A 26580-nucleotide genomic window follows, 5' to 3' on the forward strand; every position below is an offset into this window, starting at 1 on the left:
GACTGCAGTGATCAAAAACTTAACAACTCTCAAAGTGTGACCAGTTCAAAGTCCATGCACCTGACCTTCAAATGGCCAAACTCAAAACATCAGAATTTGGAGTAAGGAAAGGTTTATTAATCAAAAAGGCCACAACCAAGATGGGGACCTAATCCTCAACTCCATCTCAAAAGAGTCGAGTTCAGGCTTCTTTTAGGTCAAGGGAAAGGGGATTGGGAGGAGCTGTTTGCAAAACTCAAGCACAAGCAGAATTCCTCTAATGATGAGCGAGTCGATGTGTCAGACAAAGCGGGAGCTATGAGCCTGAAGGCCACGGGCACAAGGCAAGCTGGACCGAGATGGAGTCGGAGAGGCCGAGCATTTCACTCTGCTACAATTGCCCCCTTTTGTTGTTCATTCCTCAATCTCCAGGTTCAATTAAGAGGGAGGGTCAGCTTTTAAGATGGAGTCAGATTTGTCTGTCCATTGTGCCCCTCTCATCTGGCTCTTACAATCTCACACGCCCACCTCTTCCGCGAAGTTCCCTAAGCCTTAGAGGGGGCATTCTGGATGTTCAATTTGCAAGCAGAGACCACAGCAATGGCAGAAGCAGCAGCAGCCCAGGATACCTGTAGCCTAATATGAGACAAAGAATAAAGAGTAACTTTTGTGATTATGTCCTCCAGGACCCGAACCATGAGTTGGCCACTGTACTCGTAAAAACACTTCCTTGTTCAGCCGACAAGTAATCTAGAGCAACCTGCTGTCTAATGACCCATGTCAAGGACTGTTGGCGTCTTAGAGCCTGGGCAGTAGAACGGACCAAACAGCTGACTATAAGGGTTAAATTCCACACCATCAGTATTTGACAAAATGTACGGAAACAAAGGAAAAACAAAGGTTAATGATCAGAGCAAACTATAAGCCAGTTTCTAAGTTTTTAAGCTGGAAGCTCCTTTTGTAGTTTGAAATGTCTCTGATGACGTCATCAGGTGCTCAGGTAAACTCTGTGTGGCCTACACAGTATCATTCACTGAGCTCGTTTAAGCATGAGCTAATGTACCAATCTCTCGGAAATTTATTATCTTTTCGTCCAGCTACAGTTTGTAGTTGCAAGGTTCAGGAAAAGGGCAGTTTTAGTTCTTAATGATTCCAAGTCACTGGAAGAATTCAGGATTCAGTCCAGTTTACAAGTAGAAAACAAAACTTAAGGCAACGGACAGCACTAGAATCTAACATCCACAAAGGTATATTATAGTTCCTTTTGAAATATAATTTTCTAAAATCAAGCCCATTTTCACCAAAGATAGCCAAATTAAGACTAATTTATCTGCAACACAAGTCTTCTTTCAATAGACTTGGCCTGATTGTGTAAGTCCAGGAAAAATAGTTATTAACCATAGGTACCACCTGCTTTGGTAGAATTTTCCTAAAATCTTCACATTGAACTTTAAAAGGCCTGTCGAGGCCAGAAAATCCAAGGCAAGGACTGCCACCAGACTCCGCCTGCAGTATCTACAGATTTGGGTGAGTTCCTGTCTTCCTGAGGTCCCCAGTGCCTCCTGAGCTTCTTTCCTCTCAGCACAGCAAGTGCAGCGGCCTTGGCTCTACCAGGTAACACGTGTGCAGCCCGCGGGCTCTGTGCAGGCAGGCGATGAGCAGCAGGTGACGGTGCCAGGTCATGTGCGATGTGGAGTGGCAGCATCACGGTGAACGACCTCAGTGCTCTCAGTGTCAGTTGCCATCCACAGAACATTTGAGCCCAGACTTCTCCTGGATCAACAGGGGCCGCTTTAGCTGGCTGGGACACGCCTCTCTCTCTGCAAGATGTATCCTAGCCAACCTGGGGGAAGTTGCCAGACCAACCCCCATTCCAATGTCCCCTCCCCTGGTTCAGTATCTTGAGGAGCCCTGAAGCAGCTGACGTTGGCCCTTTACCAGCCCTGGTGCCAAGGCATCAGGCCAGAGCCTTTGCCAGACATGCCCAGAGAAACTTCCCTTGTAGCAGCTCCTCAGCCTCAGCCAGGAGCCAGCCCTGTACTGACGTCAGCCTAATTTGTTCTTCTAACTGCCTCAGCAATAACCTTTGCCCACCTGTGCAAGGTAGAGGATTGATAAAGAGCCCCAGATGTGGGTTAGGGGCAGAAATCTAGGGGTTCAGGGAACAGAACTGCTTTGGACCTGACTGCACACGTGCCCACATGCCTGCTTGGCCATGCTGTCCTGTATTAACTAGTACTCTCATGCCCTGGTCTCCTGCTCTCCAGCAACACGTGGCCAGTGACTAGACACCGCCCTGTTCAGCTAGAAAATAATCCAAAGCAATTCAATGATCTAATACAGCTTTGGCCAGAGAGACTGAGGCCTCCTTTGGAGATGCTATGGCTTGAGCAGTCTCATTGGTTATTACTCTTCAAGTTACTGAGTGATTTCTAACCACATATTCATGAGCTCCCACTCCTTACCAGGGCGGTAAGGTCCTGGCAAACGCTGGCTAAAAACCATCTTCCTGATAGCCAGGTAGATAGAATACTGGGGAGCTTCCCTTTTGAGCTGGTTGGGTAAATTTAAAGGAAGCTAATTGAATATTATATGTACAAAGGAGATAGTGTAAGGCAGGTGGAATATTAGAAATATAGACAAGGAAAGTGAAGACAAAGATGCATGGAAGTGAGTTTCCGTTGCGCTTGTGCATTACTTATCTTTTGTTAGTTGTCTTCTAAACAGTAACTTGAGATCTGTTAGGGGTGTGCATGTGTATTCCGACTTTTGGGGAGTATCTTTGGCTGGAACAGGAGCACGTCTCCTTCTGCTTTCTGGAGGCCTTCTGAATGAATTTGTGTCGGCCGTGGAGCCCTCCTGGGTGTTCTTAAGAGGAGCTGGATCAATTTAACAGAGGAATGGATTATTAAAAGAACCTGGTAGGGCCTCACCCACTTGGGCTCAAGCTGATCACCAGGATGGTTGTTCTTCCATGATTTTAATAATAACCAATCTCTGGGGCCGACGCGATGGGAAGGTATATCAATCAGGTACATCCGCCTGCTAGAAGCAAACTCATGAGTAGTTATTAAAGAGAGACCTAAGGACTGACTGTAAATGACAAAAACTTAAGATGTCATGGTTACAGGTCTGATTATAATGCAACTGACAAAGGCATGTGCTGTTCTCTGAAACATAACATTTCCACATCCCAAATGAAAATGTTGTATCAGGACATTGTAGATTCTTAGAGATTATTTGTTTAAGTCCAGTAAGAACAGGAAATAACCATACAGACACCTTTAAATCTGCTTTGCTGAAATTTTCCTAAAATCTTCAGACTGAATTTAAAAGGCCTCTCAAGGCCAGAAAAGCCAAGGCAAGGACTTGCCATCAGACTTCTCTAGAATATTCATTTAGTAATAAGAATATATGCATATAAATGCAACATAATTATTTCTTTATTTTGACAAAGTTTCCCATGTAATTTCAACACACCAAAATAAGCCTAATAGTTGAATATTTCTCTTTTGTAAAGAGAGAAAACTAATCTTTTAAGGTGTTCCCGGGGCTCTTCTGAAACACTTCAGTTACTCCCGAGTCAAAACTCTATTTGTAATTTAAATTTTGGGAAGTTTGTCAAAATATATCAAGAGCTTTAGACATTTGACTAAATAGGATCATAAGTCATTACAAGCAATACTTAATTATCCATGTAACCAAAGTGGCACTAGAAAATTTCAAACATAAATACAGAAGTTTACATAATTGTTAGCAAAGCTTCGTTCTTACTACTGAGAAGATTCAGTTTTCTTAAGTAATCAAGGACGTGGTTACAGCAACATAAAACACAGAAAATTATTTTGACAGAACACAGAATCTTTGCTTTCTAGGTAGAAAAGTTTTCACAATATCAGTAGCAGACCAAGAGCTCAAGAAACTGTCCTTTTTCAGCAGAGAAAGAAAAATCTAACTCTAATTCTGCATCAGCTTGCTTTTGATATTTAAATTCACTTACTTGATTACATTTATTTTAACTTAATAAACTTGACCACACATAAAACTTTCTTTCTCAAGATCCTCATTTTGTAATGACTTAGAATACAAATGAATATCCATAATTTAATTTAGCTAACAAAACTTTCAAGTTCCAAGTTATCAAAGAGATTTAGAAAAACCATTTTAAGTACACTTATACAATATAGTTATTGTTAAAAAGTTAACCTAAAAGAAACTTGTAGAATAAGAGTATTATTTAATGCTGATTAGGATTCTAAAGATATGCCTACTTCATCAAACCAAACTCAAAACTAGATTTAATATCAAATATTTGCCCAGATCACGTGATTCTGAAAAGCGTTTGGGTTAGTTGTATTTTTAAGAATTCTTATGTAAGCGCTTGTTTGTTTAAGCCAGTTTAATATTCAGCTGTAGAAATATGTTATATATATACATAAACCTACAGATAACCACAGACAGATATCTCATAGCTTTCATTTTAAAACACTAGCTTTTGTGTCCCAGATACAATGCAAAACTCAGTATTTTGCTCAGAAGACCAAGTTTTGCATACTGTAAGAATTCCTTTGAAGCTGTTTTAAAATTAATTTATAATCAATCATAGAATGCATTTCATTGTCTACACAGGCCTGAGATTCCTCTCCTTCCAGGGTGCCCCTTAAGGTAGGCTTATTGACAAACACAAACAACAGAAGCATGTGCACAATAAAGTCTGAAAGCTCAGAGGGTAAGAGTAGCTTCAAATCGCCGGAATTTAAAGTGGCAGATTTTCCTAAAGATGCTGGGATGGGGCCTGAGCACACAATGTCAGCTGCCACACGTCAGGAGACGAAGGAGATGGGGAGGGAGAAGAAACCTCAGACATCATTTTACTTCTTACTTCCAAACCAATAGGGGAAGAAGCAGCCTCAGCTCGACACACAAATGATACACAAGCAAGACAATACATTGCGCACCTTCCTAACCAAGCCTGATACACTAGGCAAGGTACAAATTTCAAATTCAAATGGCCAAACAAATGAATGCATCTGAAACTGTTCACGCACTGGGTACAAGTCCTACAACTATTACCCTCCCCAAACAAATGCAAAACAAATTGGCTCAGCCCAAGGGAAAAGCCCAAATGGAGGGGAAGGGAGTTCCCAGTTGTGGCGCTGGGACGACTTACCCTACTTCCAAATCGAGCCCGTCCACTCGCAGAGACAACAAACAAAAGGGTAGAGTCTGACAATCCTTATCCTGCGCTCAGACGGAGGCCCCCCAAATGTAGATGGCTTTGTCCTGAGGGAGAGAAAGCCCAGATAGAGAGGAAGGATTCCGGGCTGTGCATGTGGGAACAACTTACTCCAGAAACAAAACCAAAGTCCAAAGAGGTTTCCTTATTCCAAACGAGCACCTGCCAGGGAAAGTCCCTCCTGAGTCCCCAAAGCAAAACGGCCGTGGCAGCTGCTGGGGACTCACAAAGGGAAACTCCAGCTGGGGCTGGCCCGCCACAGCCACCCTCTCCTAGCTGGCTCGCCAAATTGTTACCGGTCCAAAGTCTGTGTGCCCGATGCTTCAAAAGGCCCAAACTCAAAACAACAGAGTTTGGAGTAAGGAAAGATTTACAGATCAAGGCGACAAGGCAATGAGAGACCTAATCCTTAAATCCATTTCAAGAGTCGAGTTCAGGCTTCTTTTAGGTCAAGGGCAGGGGAATTGGGAGGGGCTGTTTTTTCAAACTGGAGCACAAGCAGCATTCCTCTAAGGAAGAGCGTGTGGCTATGCCAGACGCAGCGGGAGCTATGAGCCTGAAGGCCATGGGCATAAGGCAAGCTGGACCGAGACGGAGTCAGAGAGGCCGAGCATTTCATTGTTACAAATGCACTCTGTGAAGTGGTATGTGGGAAGTCTCCTTTCAGCTCTGCCACCAATTACAACCTGACCATAGCCACCTAGTTGAAGCTTTTAAAGACATCTTCCTACAGTTCAAGTCTTAATGACATAACATGAAAGACTTTATAAACTGTAAAACGTAAAATGTCTTCTTTTTTCTTCCCATTGAGCTCTCACTCATTCCTAGAAGTCATTTAGAAAGACTAGTACATTTTGGCAACATAAAATAATTAAATGTCTACATAATAAAAACAAAAAACCATAAATGGAGGTGAATAGATTCACTGCAAAGCATTTGTAATACCAGGGGTGCCAAAAAAAGTATACACATGATTTGTATTCATCTTTTGTTATCGGTATATATTATTACAATTTTAATAGTTTTTTCCTTTCTTAAAATGTAAATATATTTTGTTGGCATTCTCTGTATATAAGACAAATTAATCTAAATATTAAGAATGTTTAAAGGCAACGAGAAATAGGCATGACATAATTTTCATTAAAGTCACATGGATCCAGGGCTGATTTTAAATTGTTACTTTTTCTAAATATCTCTATAGATAGCGACTACATCCAAGAGCTCTGCAAATAATTATGAAAAAAATGGCCAATACTCACATGAAAATGTTCAAATTCCCAAAGTAGTCCATAAAACTGGATAGCATTTTCACTTATCCTACTGGAATTATTTCTAATAGCAAAAAATATATAAACTATCTAAATATTTACCAAAAGGAACTTATTAAATAGAATGTGGACATACATGCTCTATACGGCTATTAAAAAGAAAGAAGAAAAACAATATGAACCAAGATGAAAAGAAACCTAACAGAAACTTCCTCTGCAGAATGGCGGTATTAGTTGGTTTTAATTTTATCCCTTTATGTTGCTCAAATTCAGGATTATTTTTGATTAAGTAAATGTGTTCTTTCAATGCAAATAGTAAATACTTCATAAAAAATAAATCCTATTCATAACTCATTGCTCAAAGCCACCTATTACAATAATTTTTTGATTCCCTCAAGTTGAATTAGCGTCTCTGTGCACTCAAGAATTTTGAGGGGCGGCCAGATGGCTCAGTTGATGACTCTCAACAAAGTTGCTGGTTCAATTCCGGCATGGGAGGGTAGGCTGAGCCCCCTGCAACTAAAGATTGAAAAACGGCGACTGGACGGGGAGCTCAGCTGCGCCCCCCACAACTAGACTGAAGGACTTGGAGCTGATGGGCCCTGGAGAAACAGTCCCCCAATATTTCCCAACAAAATTTATCAAAAAAATTTTTCTTTGTATCTTTATCCTATCACTAAGAAATCCCACTTTGTACTTATTTGCATACAGTAAGAGTTAAAAGCCTAGACTATAGAAAGACAGCCTGGGTTTGAATTCTGGCCCATCCACTTAGTAGTTCAATGACCATCAAATGTTATTTAACTGCTCTGTGCCTGTTTTTTCATTTGTAAAAACAGGAATTGGTATCCAAGTCATAGGACTGTGGATTCAATGAGTTAATATATGGAAAGCTCTTAAGAAGAGGCCCTGGCTTCTTAGTATTCAATGTTAGCTAGTATTATTGAATGTAGACAATATCCTAACCCATGTTTATATCCCCATGCTCCCAGCCGAGACTTGCACACAGCAAATATTAATATTCACTGAACTAAATTGACTTGTTACCAGGGGATTCAAAGAGGGATGAGGATGACAAAAACAAGTCCTATGCAAGTTAAATCTACAGCCCACTATTCAGCACGGTAACCTTTGAGCCTAGTAGGTTTTTAAAAAAAATTATTGATAGATTAGGTACTAGAGAAAAAGTACAAGAGTGAATGAGTTGGAAAGGCAAAAGAACATTCTGGGCCATGATGAATTTTTCCAATAATCCCTACTTTCTTCTATCTGCTGCTGTGTGTTAGCACCGGAGCTTCTTGACGATTTCCATGGTTTTCTTGGGTCAGATGAGGTTCACCTGTCTGTATCACAAGAAAAGGATCTAGTCTCACTCAGTCTGAGCATACAATGCTCCTTTGGGTTACAGGAGAGTCAAGGAAGCCTTTCTGGAAAGGCTTTCTTGTGAAACTTAACAGTTTCTAAGGTTCAAAGAGGGCAGACCACCCTCCATGCTAGTTTTTCTCTATGAACCTCTTCATAGGGAAACCGTGGGAGAAGGTCAGGGGGCTACTACACCAGTCTAGCCCTTGCTTCTTCACTCTTTACATCGTAGATATGATTATTCTCCCTCAAGTCCCATGGCCCTTTATACTTACCTTACTTTGCCTTGACCTGGTCTATTATACACTTGTCAGTCACCCCATAACGGCATTACCTTCGTGCCTTTAAGAGGTTAGGCATGAAAATCAGTGTGTTACTCCTGTACCACAGGAAAATCTCAGCTCCACGACTTAGCTATGTAATGTCAAGTAAATTGCTTGAACCTTCTGCTTTACTGAGTAACAGCAAAATTAAACAAGGTCAAGTTTACAAAGTCTGGGTGTAACAGACCACAACACTCAATAAATGGTAGACACACTGATAGGCAAAGATGACTTTGGGAATGAGATTTAACTTAGGCCCTCCAGCTCAGACTTCCCAGCACATCGGCCCTGCTTTAGCGAGCCGCAGGGTTGTGTCCCCTCGTGACGTGTGTTCTGAAAAGTGCAGGGCAGCCATGCTTATTCACAGTGAGAGGGCAAAGCATGGAGGAAGGAGATGCCAAAGCATTGTCTTCTGACAGACTATTCCAACCCACATATTTCACACACACACAAATCCCATTACAATATTTCTAAAGGCATTAGTGAAATACCCTTGTGGCAAAAACTACTTGACATTAAATTGGACTTATTATATTATCACAAAAGAACAGTTAACCTATATTTGTAATAATGTAAATGACCTTGTACCAACTACAGGATAAAAATCCACACTCAGAGATAAAACCAAGATGCTGTTAGGAAAAACAATTAGCCAAGAATCTAATAAACACTGTAAAACCTTGTTGAAGGAATAAAAATACCCAGTAAATGCATATACCATGCTGTATGTATTGGTGTATTGTCAATTCTCACCAGATCATAACATATTTTATTTGTATGTACGCAATCAAAATCCCAATAGGATTTTAAGAAAAATCAAACTTGGCAAAATAGGTACTAAGTGTACCTTAGAGTAAGTGTCCTAGAATAGTCAGCCCCACCCTCCGACACACTTAAAAAAAAAAAAAAATAGGGCAGCTTTCCCTATCAGGTATCTAAATAAAGCATCCAGCTACAATAGCAGTAAATAACTAAAGCAGTATGTATTGGTGCAGGAATAGAAAATGCTTGCAAAGTGTCAGGGGCTTATGCTACCCAAATGCTTTAAAGTGGATTGTATTATTAATACAACCACCCATCTTTAGTATCCCCCTTTGAGATGATGACGCTGAGGTCTAGAAAAGGTAAGTAACTTGTCCAAGATCATACAGGGTCAAGACAGGGGTCTGAACCCAGCTGATTCCAGAAATCCAACCTATCTCACAAGAAAACTATTAATAGCCATTATCTACAGAGATCCTACAAATCATTAAGAAAAACTCCTAAATAACCCGGGTATAAAAATGGATAAAAGATATTAACATGCAATTACATTAACATGCAAGTGGATAATATACATGAAAAAGTTAAACCTCACAAGTATTTATTAAGATTGATAATATCGAGGGTTAGAGATTGCTGGGAGACGCATACTCATAAACACTGTAGAAGTGTATATTTATATAGCACTTTTAGAAGGCAATCTGACATTAAAGCACAAAATTTGTATGCCTTTCAGCAACTCCTCTTCTAGAATCAATCCCAAAGAAACATTAAACATAAGCACAAAGAAACATGTACAAGGATACTCACTGCAGCTTTTTCTGTAACACTGAAATACTGGAAAGAATCTAACTGCCCACCAACAGGTATTAGTTGGAACAAATCATCGTACACCCGTGCTAGGGGACAGTACATAAAAAGAAAATCTGCATGGACTGACATAGAAAGATGTCAATGACATATCATTAAGGGGGGAAAAAAGAAGTCACAGAGCACATAGATTTTTAACCCATTTGTTTTTAAAAAAGAATCTAAGAGAAAATAGGAGAATGAACATTTGTACACGTGTTGAAAAAAGCCTTTTTTAGAAGAGTCTGAAAGGATATACACCAAAGCATTAAGAGTGGGTACTCCGGGGGGAAAAAGTGGGAGTAGGGCCTAGGAGTTGAAGAAGACCTTTCCTTTTTACTCAAACTGACTTTCTTGTGTTGTCTTTAGTTTGTCTGTTTGTTTGTTTTTTAAAAAAAGCAATATGTATATACCAGTGAAAACACTCAAAACCCAACCAAAGACAATAAAATAGCAATAATTAGGAAATTACATATTAAAAACAATTACTGACACCTATAAAGATTCAAAGAAACTGACACAATGTAAATTTTATTGTTTCCTTAATGATAGCCTCTGGACAAAGTGAAGACAATGGAGACAATGACAACACATTTAAACTCCTATCACAAATTGATCTGTTACAAATTTCCAGTGGTTCAACATATTAAAATGTAAAATATATAAAGAAAAAAACCAAGAAATATAAATATTCAGATTTTTGCGGCACAATGCAATGTCCTTTTAAAAAAGTTTGTTGTAACTGTGTAGTTAATTCTGACAGTAATTCAAAACACAAAATCACATGTTTTCCTGTCCTTCCCCAAAATGTGGATCGGGGGGTTGCAGTATTAGAGAAATATGCAAAAATAAAAACAGCTTTAGCGCTCAGAAACAAAGCATTTTTCTTATTTGAATGCATCAAGGCGCAAAAATCTCAATTCCAAAAAGCCAATCACTGCTATATGTGCATAAATAAAACAGATTTGACAACACTTTTATAATCAAATCCAACATTATACTAAAATTATGTGTGTATATATATCGATATATACTTTATATATATATATATCAACATCTATACACATATATATGCAATACCTATTTTAGAAAAAAAAAGTGCCTTGGTGAAATGCTTCTGAAAATATTCACTTGATGCACATTATGTACAAAACCATCTATATAAAAAATTAAACTACTTTCAATGAAAGTCCATGTTCACGTCCCATCTGAAAGGTACTTGAAAGATAAACCGGTCTACCTAATGGTTTCCGTCTGAAATTGTGGCTAAGGCAGTTCTCTTTCCAAGGGCTCTCTTTTTCACCCAGTCTATGTCACTAACACTAATACAGACAACTATTACACAGATGTAACCTGACACACCTATGTGTTTGTTATACCTGGAGTTCTGTTCACTGTTAAAACGGGGGATAGTTTATAGTTGCTACAAAGAATACTTTTTTTCTTAAAATATACTTTCTCTGTTCCAAATTAAGCACTTACTTAAGACACTAAGAGGCTGATAAGCCACTCCATTTGGTGTCAGTATCAATAGCCCTATAAGAAAGAACTCTTGTATTGGAATAGCTAGAAAAGTTTCCACTGAAGTCATACATAGCGCGTCCTTCACCTGCATAGAATCAATTTGGCTTAATAGCTTTTTACCCCAGAACACCAGTCTGGAGTTCAAATATGCTCTTGAAGGTACATCTCAGATATGAAAAAAACATCTCCTACGGGCAATATGAAAACATATAGGATAATAAAAGTTGTTAAAATCTGCTCAAGGAGTTTTACAGCATTCCTCATTTAGGGCAACTGCTCAAGGTCAAGGTGGAAAACAAAAACAGGAAAGACTAGGGGCAGTGAAGTCGGGCAGGTCAGCTATTTACACCAGTAACCATTTCACCATGTCTTTAAGCAAGTGACTGCAATGACCTAGTACCTCTAGCTCATCGTTCTACAAGCACTGAGGATCTGAAGCTTAAAAGATGAAAAATGGAATACCCTCAGAAAAGGGGAACAGTCTGAGGCAAAAGTTGTAGGTCTGTAAATATATATTTTATATGCACACACAATTGTGCGTAGTATTCTGTATATATTTACACACATATTCACAAGAAGCCCTGCAGTGGTGTTCAAAAGGCCTTTACCAGGTTACCAGCTGATTCAGGTACAGGCCCTAGAGTTCACACCATCTCTATAAGAAACACATGTGCATATATTCACATAACGTAAACTGTATCAACAAAAACATTGCTATTAACTCTAGGTTAAATAGTAGGTTTTACCAACCAGCGATGTCATCAGAACATTTCTTACACTGAGAATCGAAATAACGAAAAATATACAACTGGGTTTCAAATTCACAAGAGAAAATATGTTTAGCATGGCAAATAAGAACAAAGTTCAAATTCCAGAGTAGGGAAAAATATCAAAACTTTAGAAATCTCCTGCGATGCAATTTAATCACTGCATCAAGTTTAGAAAAATAGACTCATAGAATGAACGCAGCTGCTATAGATTCTCTCAACACATCCACCCATGTTTATCTTTTTCCTCTTTTGTTTCCAGCTGGAGGTTTCTTCAGCTGAAGGAGTTGTCCTCCTGTTCCAAAACCTGCAGAGGCAGGATTGGACACCCCAAATGTCAAACCAGCTGACGCCGTGATGCCAGGGTTGCTGAAGTTAAACCCAGATGTACTTGAGCTGCCAAAGCCTTATGTTTAGGGAAGAGAACATTCACATCAGAAGTTAATCACAAAAATAAATATAAAAAAAATGGGATGAGAGGTAAATTTCTAGCTGCAAGAATATACTCTGTAAAAATAGTAAATATCTTATGGCACTAAATTTTTAACATGCAACTTTACAGGAAAATAATTTAGCAAATAACTAAGTGGCACACCTTTAAAGACAGAACGTTAGTGATCCAGCCCAAAGAGAAACCTTAGCACAAATAACTGAAATCTTCACAAGACTTCAAGTTGCCACTTTCCTGTTAATTCAATATGCCAGGGTGCCTTCCTCCTCAGGCCCTCCAGAAACATGTTATCAACATGTAGAAGTCCTCCAAGAAAACCACAACCCACAATTTTCAGGACAATTAACATACCGAAGAGTCGTACCCATTGTTTTGATTTTATACAAGAGCCCTTGTGTAATTAAAATCAAGTATTATTACTGTCTGGTTAACTAATATTAACATATTTATATTAAAATCCTATACCACTGAATTCTACTATCCTACTCTGTTGAAACTGTTCATTTTAAACACTACTGAATTTTCTTCAAATTCCTTCAATTTAAACACAATTTAATCGGTACTATGTCATTGTTTTAGACATGCCTTTTATCCCTAAGCACTGCACATTTAAAGAAGCCATTATTTACAAATACAGAGAAAATGCAAAAGAAGGTGCAATTTGGAATTTTCTACTGGAAGAGTCAGAAGATTATACCTATTTCAAGAATAAACAAAAAAAACAATTAATCATCATTTGTAAGATGGGACTATAAGAACCACTCTTTGAAAGAGAACTCATTCTCCTGAATGAACAATGATAAAAACTGGGTTAAAACTTAAACAACGATGGTTCATTTTGGTAAAAATAAAGGAAGTTGTTTAACCATGAAACCGGTCTATGGCGTCAAAAAGAATCTCTGGTTAGTTAAGAGAGGATATAATTATTATATCAAACAAATAAGTCTTGTTAGAAATATTTTATAAACCTGTCCTTTAACTTATGAGAGAGAGAAAGCTATATGGTTAGGCTTGCATGCTTCATCCAGGGGACAGAAAACTCAGTCAGGAATCTTTTTTGGATATTGGAAAGAACAAAACTTATACTTTTACATTAAATACTTTGCACCTTTCGATTTGTCTGAAATTCAGGCTGAAACACACAAACCTGCACTAAGACTTCCTGAGGGTTTATTTGTTGTTCCAAATCCAAATGTGGAGGCCCCTGTGGTGCTGCATCCAAAACCAGAGCTAGTTCCAAATCCTGGTGGAAGGGTGATAGAGAAATATACAATGGCACGTAAAACATGGGTTAAAGGATACTGACAAGTAACACCTAGAGTTATCAAAGGTCTAATTAAACACAGTGTTGAAAAACATGGCCTTATGAAGGAAATCTCCTGTTTACTCTTTGGCATAAGACTTCTGGAAGACCCAGATTAATTTTGAAATAAAACATTTATATGTATTTAGACAATGTTTATGACCCATCAGTAATTTTTAAAGAACAAGGCCACAAAACACAAGACCATTTTAGTATTCTGTCTCCCAAAAGAACTAGAAATTTTAGTTGACCGACCATTCAAGCATGATTTTGGTTAAACAGATACAAACATATCTACTTTGGGATATTTCACTTGCAAAAAAAATGATTAAATTCATAAATAAGCAGGACATGCACAATTTAAATATGAACTATAAGGTGATTTTACTCTGCTTTTACCCAAACATTTTCACTTAAAAACCTTTACCACTGAAAAACTGCACAACTATAGAATAGTCAATCACTTTAAATCAAATCAGGCTCTTGCTACAGCAATGAGAAATTGGAAGTGAAAGTATGATGTTTTTTTCTCTTAATACTACAATCACTATTTAAACAAATATTTTTCATCATATAAAGTTCAAGAGGAGATTCTGCTAAGTACTTGAAGACTTGTTTCTATTCTCTCAAGTCAAATGCTCTAAAAACGAATTTAAATTCTTAAGCTGCTTTATAACCACTACCTAAATATTGAGTTTGACAGTATTATTGCCTCTAAGACATATGACGGCAAATTGGATTATAGATCATATAAGAATTATGCTTGTCTGTCATAATTCTAGTAATTCCTAATATAGTCTACTATATTAAGGAATCATATAACTTATAGGCTTCCCCTCTTATGATGATACATTTTACTGGAAATAAGGGAACCTTATTCATTTTGACAATGTACTTGTCAAAATGCAATCAGCATTCAATTATTCATACCAGTAGGAATGCATTTGTATTTAGCACGATGTTTTTGCAGACTTACCTTACTAAACAGAGTTAACTTATGAAACTATTAAAACTTAATTGCTTAAGTATGCAAGTATGCATATAGGCAAATATGCCAAAAGTGCTTAGAAATGGACAGAAGTCGAGCTGTTCAACTTATAATAAAATTAGTTCCCCATTTAAAATGTTCGTTTTCAGAAAAAGATGATTAGGAGAATGTATATCCAGAAGTACTTTGGACTCCAAACTGATGTTAAGACTAATAATTTTTTAAAGTTCGTTAAATTTATTAAAACGAAGTTATTAATATTTTCAAGTTCCTATTTTAGCATATTGCTTTGAAAATACGAACATCCCTATCACTTAATTTTAATACTTTTTAATATCTACTGTTCACAGATGAAATGTTTTTTTAGGTTCTTAATCTAATACTAGAAAGCACTGATTATGTTTGGAGAATCGTTTTTGCCAGATGGAACCTAAACTTCCAAAATAGTAGATCCTCTTAAAAATTTTTTACAGGCTAGTATCAATTCAAATGCAATATTAGAAAAGTGAAAGTGTACCTCCAAGGTTTGAAGAACCTAAGCCACTTGATTGCAAGCCAGTGCCAATACCTGAGCCGAATGGTGTTCCAAAACTAACTCCAAGAGATGGCTGTGGCCCTGGTACAAAAAAAAAAAAAAAAAAAAAAGGAAGGGGGGGAAAAAACAAATTTGCCTTACTCTTTCAAGTTTAAAGTTTATGAAATTATTTTTTAAATGAACAGTGATTACTTTTAACAAATTCTATTTGCTAAGACTTAGTTTTCAGGATGTCTCCCCAGCCTAATTTATCTGTCCCAATTAATTTATTCACACTAGACAATTAAAAAAGGCTACTGCATTCAAAGATGAATGTTAGTTTAACCTGCTAAATAATTTGAAATCTTTAATGTATTGTAAATTATAGTTTTTAGGTTTACTTCTAGAATGATTTTAGATCTCCCCACTTGTTTTCTGATAAAATTAGTTGGTGTAATCAGTAAAGGTTTTTACTTTTTTTCTTTTTAAAAAACAAACTCCTTATAGTTTGTTAGAGTCAAGTCTCAATTGATCAAAAGAGACTGACACTAACATGGCAAAACTATCATGTTACTTCATAAGAGTAAGTACCCATAAAACTAGGCATGATTTCTTATATGGAATATAAATGATATATATACAATAAATGGATAAAAAAACAAGACAATGTTTTATTTTATTAAATTTATTGTTCATTTTAAAGCAAATCAATTACACAGTAACATGACAATTCCAACTTGTTCACAGAAAGTGATAATTGAGTTCTATTGTTAAGCTCTGCTACATTACACCACTTCTCACCTGATTAAATAAGATAGATACTGAACATTTACAAAGGCACCGCTGTGTACCTTGACAGATTCAATACATTCAAGATTTCAATTCAGAAGTTTCTTTCTAACATTTTGGAAAATGTACTCAGATGCAGAACCATTAAGTCATCCCTTTTCCCATTTGTTACTTTAAAGATTTTGGCTGAGTTTGTTTGGCAAATATAGCATCAAACTTACTAGCCTCTCTTTTTAACTACATTTTTTTAAAACTAAGCAGACTACAAAAATCTAAAAATCTCTCATTTGATAAATAATTTATGAAAACTATTCAATAAATTTCATAGTACAATCTTCAGTCTTGTCTTTTTCAAGCACAGTGATCAGTGCATCTCAAAGTTGAGGGAACTGCTAAAATAATATACAGATTGAAATTTTAAAATTTTCAAAGAAATCAAAGCCTTCAAGTTGTTCAATGAAGAATGAGGTTTGTATATTCAAAAGGTAGTGGAAAATTATAAAGCATTAAAAAACAAACAAAAAAAAACACACCAAAGAACTACATTTTGCTACACTGGGACAAAAACTGGACTTTTCAAAGAGCTTCCACCCAGGAAATAAAGAATAAGAACTAACAGCAGCCAGAGTTGTTACACTACTATTAAAAAATAAATTAACAAAGGATTTAAATTTTTACATCCAGTTTGAGATCAATTTGAGAATGAAAAACCTGCCTAGAATCTCTTTTGTAAAATGTTACTATAGGATAAAAGAGAAAAAAACAAACTAAGCATATTACGCTCTTATTTCTAACAAAAATAATATGTAGAAAACACACGTCCAGTTTCGTTAACATTGAGAGACTTAACTGTCACGTTAATAGGAGGCACTGCTGGTGGAAGACCCTAAAGAATAATGCACACCACAGCCCTCAGCCCTACAAGTCGTAGAGTTACTCAAATAACATGCTTTTTGTTGTGTGTGGGTCTGTTTTGAAGAGCAACTCTAATCATAAATATTGAGGATATAGGTAATCAAGAACTCTAACGATGACAAGACTTTCCATTGCACAACAGGTACATGATATTTTGAGTTTTGTACCTTCACACAAATTCTGAAGGCAACATCATTTATAAAACTAGTAGGCAAATGTATAACATTTTTTAATAGTAAAAACTCATGATAAATATCTCCCATGCCAAAGTATTAGCATATATTACACTCTGGCCACCATATAAATTAGTTTCACTATTAGAAAGCAGAATCTAAATCCTTCAGGCAAAAGTTACGTAAACAATTCAAGAAGTCTATTTCGAAATCTGAAGTCATTCAATGAGAGGCTCTTAGTTCCATAAATAAAATCAAGTTAGTAGTAATATATTCCAATGATTGCCCAAAGTGAAATCTTCATGTAGAGTAACATTTTACAAAGGTTACCGTATAATATATTCACACACAACAAAATCAAGTTTAATACTGATATTTATATTTTCCAGAATAAATTCTACTTTTTTAAAAGTAAAATTGCATTCACAGGAAAAGGACTAAAGTGCTAAAATTTTTTATAATTTTCAATGATCACTCAAAATACCTAACGTAATTAGTCTGGTTATTCCTAAATCATAGTTTAAAATAACATTTCTTATAAAACAAAATGCCTTTTCCCCAATCTGAAAAATTTTACTCCTACTAATTTAATGGGGAATGTTCCTTTGGTTATTAAATACAACAAAACCACAAAACCACAAGAAAATGAAATACTTCAAGTTTCCTATTTAACACTACACCTTAAATCTCCAAACCTACACAAAAAGTTAGAATGTAGTAATTCCTAACAAAACATCTCAGCTCTCCTTAAAAACAGCAGCTAAGTCACATGAGAAAAGTCTTATTATGTAAACATCAAGAACTTTTAAAAGTGTCAAAATACAACAGCAAAACTTAATCCCAGTACATTAGCTTAAAATAATCTATCCTAAGGTAAAATCATACTAGAAACCCTCATGTAAATCTTCAGCTCTATAAGAGGCTTCAGAAGCACTGGTGGGTGGACAAGTCTTCTCAAGTTCTAGCAACACGGCATTTCCCCATTACTGGTGCTTATTTCAGACATAAATAGCCTGCTGGGTTTTCATCAATTCTCTTCAGCCTTCAGAAGCAATTACCATCAATCACACAGGCCTAAGCTCTATTACATATTTTCATTAAAAATCATAGAATGATAGAGAAGCCACTTAAGTGCAAACCTCCAAGAAAGACCACACAGAAACCACCTACAGAAGGTAGTAGCCTAAGAAGTGATCTGCTTTTTTACATTAATGAAATCAAGATTCCATATGCAAATAAAAGCAAAACCCCTCTGACAACTCAAGTCTTGCACAGAACAACAGTGATATATAAAAACAGCACACAAGCTTTACCTGGCATCACCTCGATGGTCTTTAAAAATCTGTTACTGGTATTTTTAAAAAGATATCATCAAAAATCACAGGACATAGGGAGTAAGTCATTGTACAATGCAATCTATAGGGACATTTCTAAACAGGTTGTAACTCATAAAATCAGTACGCAACTAACAGACCTCATAAATCTTGTTATAGTGGTGACATGACTAAAATAACTAACATTCTAAAGGGGAGAAACACAAAAGAACGGACTATGGAGCCGGGAGACCTTTAGAGAAACAAAAGGAAAAAGAGAAGACAATGCAAAATGGTATGATTATTTAGCATCTCAGTTCTAAAAATTCATACAACTTAAAATGAAAACACTACAAGCCTATTTAGGTTGATAAACTACAATTCCTGCCACCTGATTAGAAAACCCTTATGTGGGTTTCAAATTCAAAACTGCAGGGAAGAAAGCAGTTTCCCCAAAGCCTGGCAAAAGTCAGAGACAAAACTGAATCAATGAGCAAAAGGCTCCTCAAGTTCTAGCCACATGACCACTCTAAATTAAACTATATTCTCCACCACCACAGGCAGCAAAGACCATGTCTATATTGTTTACTTTTCTATCCCCAGAATCCAGCACATACTAGGCACTCCTATTCATAGAACAAACTTGTCTTCATATGTCCATGAGCCCAAAATGTATGAGTGAAAATTTACAAACCTCTCAAGAATGTCTATATGTTAAAAAAAAAAAAAAAAAACCCTGAAAGGTAATTTTGCTTAAATTTTAGTTGTATAATACGGAATATAATTCACTTACAGCATAACATTTTAGATAACTCACTTTTCTCAGTTTTCATTATTAGAATGGAAATCCCTATGTGCAGAGAACACTGATCCAAATCCAAGCTTATCTGATCTATTTCGGGAGTGACATTGGCCCTAAAAAGTAAACTGCTGCTACGGTTGGTTTGATTAATTGGTTAAATAATCATGAGAACTGAGGATAACTATGGGATTGATAGAAACCAAAAACCCCATAACGACTCTTATCCTCCATAACTTGAGAACGAAATCCTCCACTCCAGCCAGCTAGAGAACAACTATACAGTAACGTGAGCCACTATTCACATGGGGCCAGCCATGGACTGTGGAGGATTTGGCATAAATCCATCACTAGCTAGCTGTTTACTGATGGGAAGTCAATTCTGTCAGTTCCAAACGTGAAGAACAATTTTTGAAACTGCCAACAGTGAGAACCAGAGAAGGCTCCCCTGTGGAGGCAGCCTGAATGCAATCTAAATATGTCCTTGTACTATTATTTACTACCAGACTATACGGAACTCTCAGAAAGATACGTGCGGTAGAATTGTAAGCATTACTTGAAACTTTATGAATAAAGAAAATCAATATCCATTAAGACTACATTTTTCGAAGTCAAATTAGGAGCCTGACAAAAAAAGGAACTATAGGAATAAAAAAAGTAGTAATCTCTGTAAGACACAGGATCAAACTAAACACTGCAGAACTGACCACAAAAATGTTTCATTAAAAGTGGAATTAAACCAAGAACTAAAATTAGCTGCTTTGCAGTCTCACCAATTATTTTTGTCTGCTCCAGCTTTCCACATCATAGTTCTTAACGTGCAACCCAGAATTTCAAAAACATATTTTTCCCGCTCTTGCTACTGTTCTGTTCATTTCGAAAAGGTACAAATAATTCTAGCATGTACCTTCTTCCAAATTTGGTTAAGAGGGCCTGTACTCTTTCTAGTCATTATACACACACACAAAACTACTGATCTTCAATACACCTTGAGTCAATAAAAACATACTTCACCCTGAATGTGGTGGGTATTCCGTAATCAGTGTATGAGGAAACAAGAATGCACCATCTATCAGTATCATACATGAAAAATGCAATCTATGGCTGGATTATCTCTGACTTTAAAACAATAAATGATACAATCACGATTTTAAAATCTGTTATTCATAAATGTAACTCAGTAGTGAAACACCATGTTCTAATGGGTATTTATAGTAATACAGCAAATAACATTAAGTAAATTCACAATATTCAATATCTCATCGATGTATGTAATTATTGCTAAGACTACCCTGCGTATTTTTTTAATCAGGTATATGTTTATAATTGTGTCCATCACAATTTTTAGATTGCATTGGAACAGCTATTCATAGAAATGTCTTCAGTGCTAACAGAAAAGGGAGACTTATAAAATGCACATAAATTTCTGCATTTTAACAGTAAGAAGCTATAACTTGAATGCATTCAGACCTGTAGCAGGCTGTTGCTGCTGTGTAAGTGTTGCAGCCATGGCAACGGCTGCTGCGTTTGGCATGCTGCTGAAAGGGGTGGGGCCAGTAGTAACTCTGGGTGCATTCTGCCATTTCTTGGCTTCTGCTCGCCTGGCTTCAAACACATCTACAGCATCTCCCAAGAACATTTTCCTGTACCCAAGGTACTGTTCTTTGAGCACCTGAAAGAATGAAAAAAAGAAAAGGTTAATCAAGTTCTGTGTTGACTTTGGTAACATGTGAATCCATGTAACTATGAAATAAGTTAGCAAAGACAGATCAAAGATACTGCCAATGTCATGCATTCCACCTAAATTGCAAATTAGAGTGCTAGTAATGCACAGTTTGGGAAGGGATGAGTTTGAGACTTCTAGCACTCCTTTGAATATTTTCTTCCCTATTTTTGTCAGGTCTTGACAATAAACTACCTAACATATTCTGGCTTTGTGAGGCCCTCTTTACAGTGAGTTACCTAAGCTTTAAGACAGCGGAGCAGTATCTAAAGTTCCATTTTAAATATTCAGCTTTTCATGAAATTTTCCCTTACCATGACCAACCTTTTGGTAATTTTTTAGATTCAAAACTTAAAAATAAAAAGCACTAAATATACGAGGTGTGATCAAAAAAATGTTTAAATAAAAAAATTATTACAGTACAAGACACATTGCCATTAATCCCCTTCAAAATACTCCCCCTCACTTCAAACACACTTATCCCATCATTCCTGCCACTTTCTGAAGTAGTTCGGGAAGTCCTCTTTCCTGAGTGTCTTTAGTTGTGCTGTCGTGGCTGCCTTGATGTCCTGAATTGATTCAAAACGTTTACCTTTCATGGTCATTTTGACTTTGGGGAAGAGCCAGAAGTCTCATGGTGCCAGATCCAGTGAATAAGGTGGATGAGGACACACTGCAATGTTTTTATTTGACAGAAATTGCCATACCAGAAGCGATGTATGACAAGGAGCCTTTCCGTTGTGATCACAAAATACGGTGAATGAGTGCCATCCAATGGAAAGACAGGGATCTTCAAAATGGGAAGCGGCGCGTCAAACTTTACTGTGTGACAAGTTTCAACTTGTTCAGTGCAGTCAGTCAGATGAGAGCTACAGTTGAGAGCAGGTGTATTTTAAAGCGTGCTGTAAATCATCCTCCATCATGACAATGCTCCGTGTCACACATCGCTTCTGGTATGACAATTTCTGTCAAATAAAAACAATACGGTGTATCCTCATCCATTTTAGTCACTGGATCTGGCACTGTGAACTTCTGGCTCTTCCTCAAAGTCAAAATGACCATGAAAGATAAATGTTTTGAATCGATTCAGGACATCGAGGCAGCCACGACAGTACAACTAAAGACACTCACGAAAGAGGACTTCCAGAATTGTTTCAGAAAGTGGCAAGAACGATGGAATAAGTGTGCTTGAAGTGAGGGGAGTATTTTGAGGGGAATTAATGGCAATGTGTCTTTTACTGTAATAAATTGTTTTTAATTTAAACATTCACTGTATTGTTTGATCGCACTTTGTGTATCTGTTAAATAAATACCTTTTTTAAAAGGCCTGGGTGACACATGTAAAAATAAGATGTTGCCTCTGCACAGAGAGCTTGGATGGTATAAAGAGGGCCTTTATTATTATTGTTTGACTATTTTACAATACAGTGGTACCTTAGTTTTCGAACATTTTCCATTCCAGACAACCGCTCGAATTCTGAAATGTTCAAAAACCGAGACACGGTTTCCCCATAGAAAGTAATGCAAAATGGATTAATCCATTCCAGACCTTTAAAATCAACCCCTAAAAACTGCAAATTTAGCGTGAATTTTACTATCTATTGATACCATAGATCCATAAAATTTACGGCGTTTATAAACCGAAATGTTCGTCAATGGAGACGTTCGAAAACCGAGGTATCACTGTACAAATGACTCATGTTGAGCTGCTGTAAACAAACAGGATAAAAAGTATGTTTGTAATTTCAGAGAAAAAAAAAATTACCAAGTTCATAAAATGGACTGGTTTAACCCAATGCAACATCTGTCTTGATTAAAGACCATTAATAGGGATGATTCTTGTCACAAAAAAAGGGTAGTTTTAAAACCAGAGAGAAGACCCTGCCATTGAAAAAGCCATATATATTTACAAATAACAAATCTGGGATTTGCTTTAAAATACTCCAGGGAATAAAGCATCGTTGTATGGAGAACTGATAAAATAAGATCAGCAGGACCTTGAGAACGGCTGAAGTTGGGTGGTGGGTACTTGGGAACTCATTCATTATAATAGTGCTCTATTTTTGTATATATTTGAAAACTTTCATAATAAAAATTAAGGAAAAAAAATACACCTGAACAACACAGACTTCAAAATGTCAACAGAGAATCATCTTTAGTATTTTATAAAACTAAATATTATAGACATAAAGTTTTTAAGAAAATTTGATAAAAATTCCTCCTTTAAAACTAAACTATTATAAAGATTTGGTTTAGAATTTTAAATTTATTAAAGCAAAAGGTCTAAAGTGTGCTATCATTTCAAAAATGGTACAATTTAAATGGTTTACTTTTTTAAAAATTCTGTTACCATGCATCGGATTAAAATACAAATAAAAATATTTGGTAATCTCAAGTAAACTCAGAGATTAGACTCAGATTTGGATGCTTTAAATTTAACAAATGTTTTTAAATGCCAACAAATAATTATATTTACTTGAATAGTTGGAAAAAGTGCACTTATATTTCACTTAATATTATTACATGTAGTACAAAATATTCACAACTAAATTCTTTAACTTATAATATTTCATAAACAAACAGTTCCCTGTATTTAGAAAGCACAAATGTAAGTTAATAATGCAGTGGCTAATGAACATTTAAAACATACATAAAATTAAAGCAGTGCAAGATAATTTTGCTACTAAGAATGTTTTTATTCTGTTGTGCTGTTCATAGTGGTCAAGAGGTGGAAACAAAGTAAATGTCCAACAAAAGAGGATGGGTTAAACAAACTATACACATACACACAATGAAGTCCTATGTAATCCTACTAAAAATGATGTAGAAGGAATATGTATATGAAAACGGAAAGTTGTTCATAATGTACTATTACTTGGATCTTTTGAAAAAGAATAGATATTATCCATAGTTGTGTCTGGGCACGATTATGAATTATTTTAGTCTTTTTCACTTATAGGCAATTACAGCAATTTCTGCAATAAGCATCAATACTTCTGTCCCATAAATGAACAAATACTTCACTTGGGTCTAGATATCCAGATAGATGAACTGGTAATAAAAAGTTACCTTGACATTTTCATGAATAGACTGAAGTTGTGCAGCTAAAGCTACAAATGTTTGATAAATTTTCTGCATAGCCATTGACAGATCTATAAAAGAAAATTATATTATCACACAAATACATATAACACAATCAGTATTATTTTTCTATTACTTGAGTCCAATTTTTGGTACAGTTAATGTGTAGGAGGAAAAAAACTACATCAGTATTTCCATGAATAAGAGAAGATAGTAGTGAGCAGACGGAGAAAAGGACGTCTACATCAGGAATCTGGGGAGGGGAGGAGCCCAAGACTTCTGCCCTTATTAGCACAGTAACAATTCATAATAAAGCATTTTGTATTTATAGGGAATGAAGACCTAAACAAGGACTTTTGAGGAAATTTTCTCATGGAAGCTTAATTACTAGTAGTTACCTAGAATATCTACTATATTAACAAGAGCTCAACCGCTCTCTTACCAAAATACAACCAAAAAAACAGTGCTATCAAAAAAAATTACCACAGAAAGCATGTTACCTTGAGGAGTTATATGTGAGTTGTTTGCTTGAGTGGCAAGATGGTTTTCTAGTTCTTCAATCTGCTGCCTGTACTGCTGAAGCTGAACCTCAAACTGCTGAACCAAAATTCTGAAGTAGCTGTATAAAAACATATACCACTGTAGTTAGAGCAAAGTTTTGAAAGCATTGTTTTCTTTATATCCAAAATACCAAATAAATAAATATATGCTCCCATTTAAGTAGAACCTCTGAATTAGCCCGATGACATCATGTATCTTTAAGTGGTGCAAATATTACTGAAACAAAAACCCACACTCAAGTTATCAAGGTATCAAAAAAAAACGATGTATATCCTTATTCCAATCATGAAATATCCAATTAAGGGATAATCTATAAAGTAACTTAATACTCTTCAAAAGTATCAAGGTCATCAAAGACAGGAAAGATGAGTCACTGTTACAGATTGGAAGACATTACGTAGAAATAACAACTAAATGCAATGTGAATAGGAGTCTAGAGTACAAAAAGTACATTAGTAGAAAATAGGTTCCTGGAACAGAAAAAGCACATTAGTGAAAAAGTTAGTAAAATTAAAATAAGTTCTGTAGTTTGACTAGTTATTTGTGCCGATAATTAATTTCCTGTTCATGATAATTATAGTATGATTATGCAGTATGTTAACAATAAAGGAAGAAGGGTAAAGGATGTAAGGAAATTTGTACTACCATTTTTTCAAGTTTTCTGTAAGTCTAAAATAAGTTTAAAATAACAGGGGTTTTAAAAGTGTAATTGCTAGCCACATTTTTACAACCAAGCATTTACACTTCTTATATTTATAGTCTGAATTTACAATCTGAAATGCCATTTATAATCTGAAAACACTATAGTGTATTACAGAAAGAGCATGTAATTACTACTACAATTCTGGTAAATTTAACCAGAGAATGCTAGAAAGATAAAAAGGGACTTTGAATAGCACGCAAACAGTCTGTCATTCTGTAAGAAATGGGGAACTGTGAAAGCTTTTTGCAATGGAAAATGATACATTTCAACCCATTTCAAAACTAGCTCTGATAGAAGCATGAAGAACAAAACAGATGGATAAAATACTATTAGTCCAGCAAGGAAGCACATCCTAAGCTAATCCAAATACGATAACAACAGTATCACTGTCATTTTTAATTTCTTGATTTTGTTCATTGTACTATGGTTATGAAAGAGAATATCCTTATGTTTAAGAAACACACAGGAAGGTACTTACGCATAAAGCGCATCATGTCTACAAATAACTCAAGCTGTTCAGGGAAAAAAATGTACATATATATAGAGAGAACAAGGAACAAAAATAGTAAAAATGCTAACGTGTAAGGAATTTGGATGAAAGACATACTGAAATTCTTTGTTTTATTCTTAAAACTTTTCTACCAGTCTGAAATTATAATAAAAAGTAAAAAGAAAAAAAAGTGAGGGGCCAGGAGTCAAACAGACCTGTACCACTCCACAAGCACAGGACTTCACTGCTCTGTGTCTCAGGCTCCTTCCTCACCTCTAAAACAGGAATGCGAACAGCTGTGGAAGTTTTGTGGAAAATGAGACAAAGCATGTAAAGTGCTAAGTGCACTGCTTGACATGTGGTAAGCATTTTGATAAATTTATTAGCTATTATTATTCCTAGCAACATGAAAGGATATAAAAAAAAAAAAGACAAGATATGTCACATGTATGATGACTAGATGGATATACAAAGCTGGCTGAGGAGATTATAGCTGGAATTTTGTAAAGTTAATTTTACTTATCTACATTTTCTAATTTTTCTTCCTAAAGATTTATTAACTATGTAAATAAAAGCTATGCTAATAAGTGAGTTAAACTACATTTAGTGTGCAATGTTTAAGAAAGGGACTATTACAAAATTATTTTGTAAAATAAATAATAATAAATTGAAAGTCCTAATAAATAATAATAAATAGAAAGACCTAA

The 26580-nt window shown here is 36.0% G+C and overlaps 1 protein-coding gene across 3 annotated transcripts in view; it reads right to left on the reverse strand.

The window, feature by feature from the left end:
* Positions 1-26580, reverse strand: part of NUP58 (nucleoporin 58) — a 53938-nt gene that overhangs the window by 5600 nt on the left and 21758 nt on the right. The window contains exons 10-15 of one of the 3 annotated variants that reach the window (XM_081046793.1): positions 24620-24738; positions 24108-24190; positions 20786-20987; positions 15330-15428; positions 13669-13764; positions 99-2858 (exon numbers count right to left, since the gene is read on the reverse strand). In XM_081046793.1, the coding sequence (XP_080902919.1) occupies positions 2674-2858; positions 13669-13764; positions 15330-15428; positions 20786-20987; positions 24108-24190; positions 24620-24738 (784 nt within the window). In that variant the 3' untranslated portion in view covers positions 99-2673. Of the gene's footprint in view, positions 1-98; positions 2859-9951; positions 12477-13668; positions 13765-15329; positions 15429-20785; positions 20988-24107; positions 24191-24619; positions 24739-26580 lie in introns of those variants that run through there. The other 2 variants (XM_081046794.1, XM_081046795.1) reach the window with 2 other exon arrangements.

Source organism: Rhinolophus hipposideros (assembly GCF_964194185.1).
Source record: "Rhinolophus hipposideros genome assembly, chromosome: 4".
Lineage (NCBI taxonomy): Eukaryota > Metazoa > Chordata > Mammalia > Chiroptera > Rhinolophidae > Rhinolophus > Rhinolophus hipposideros.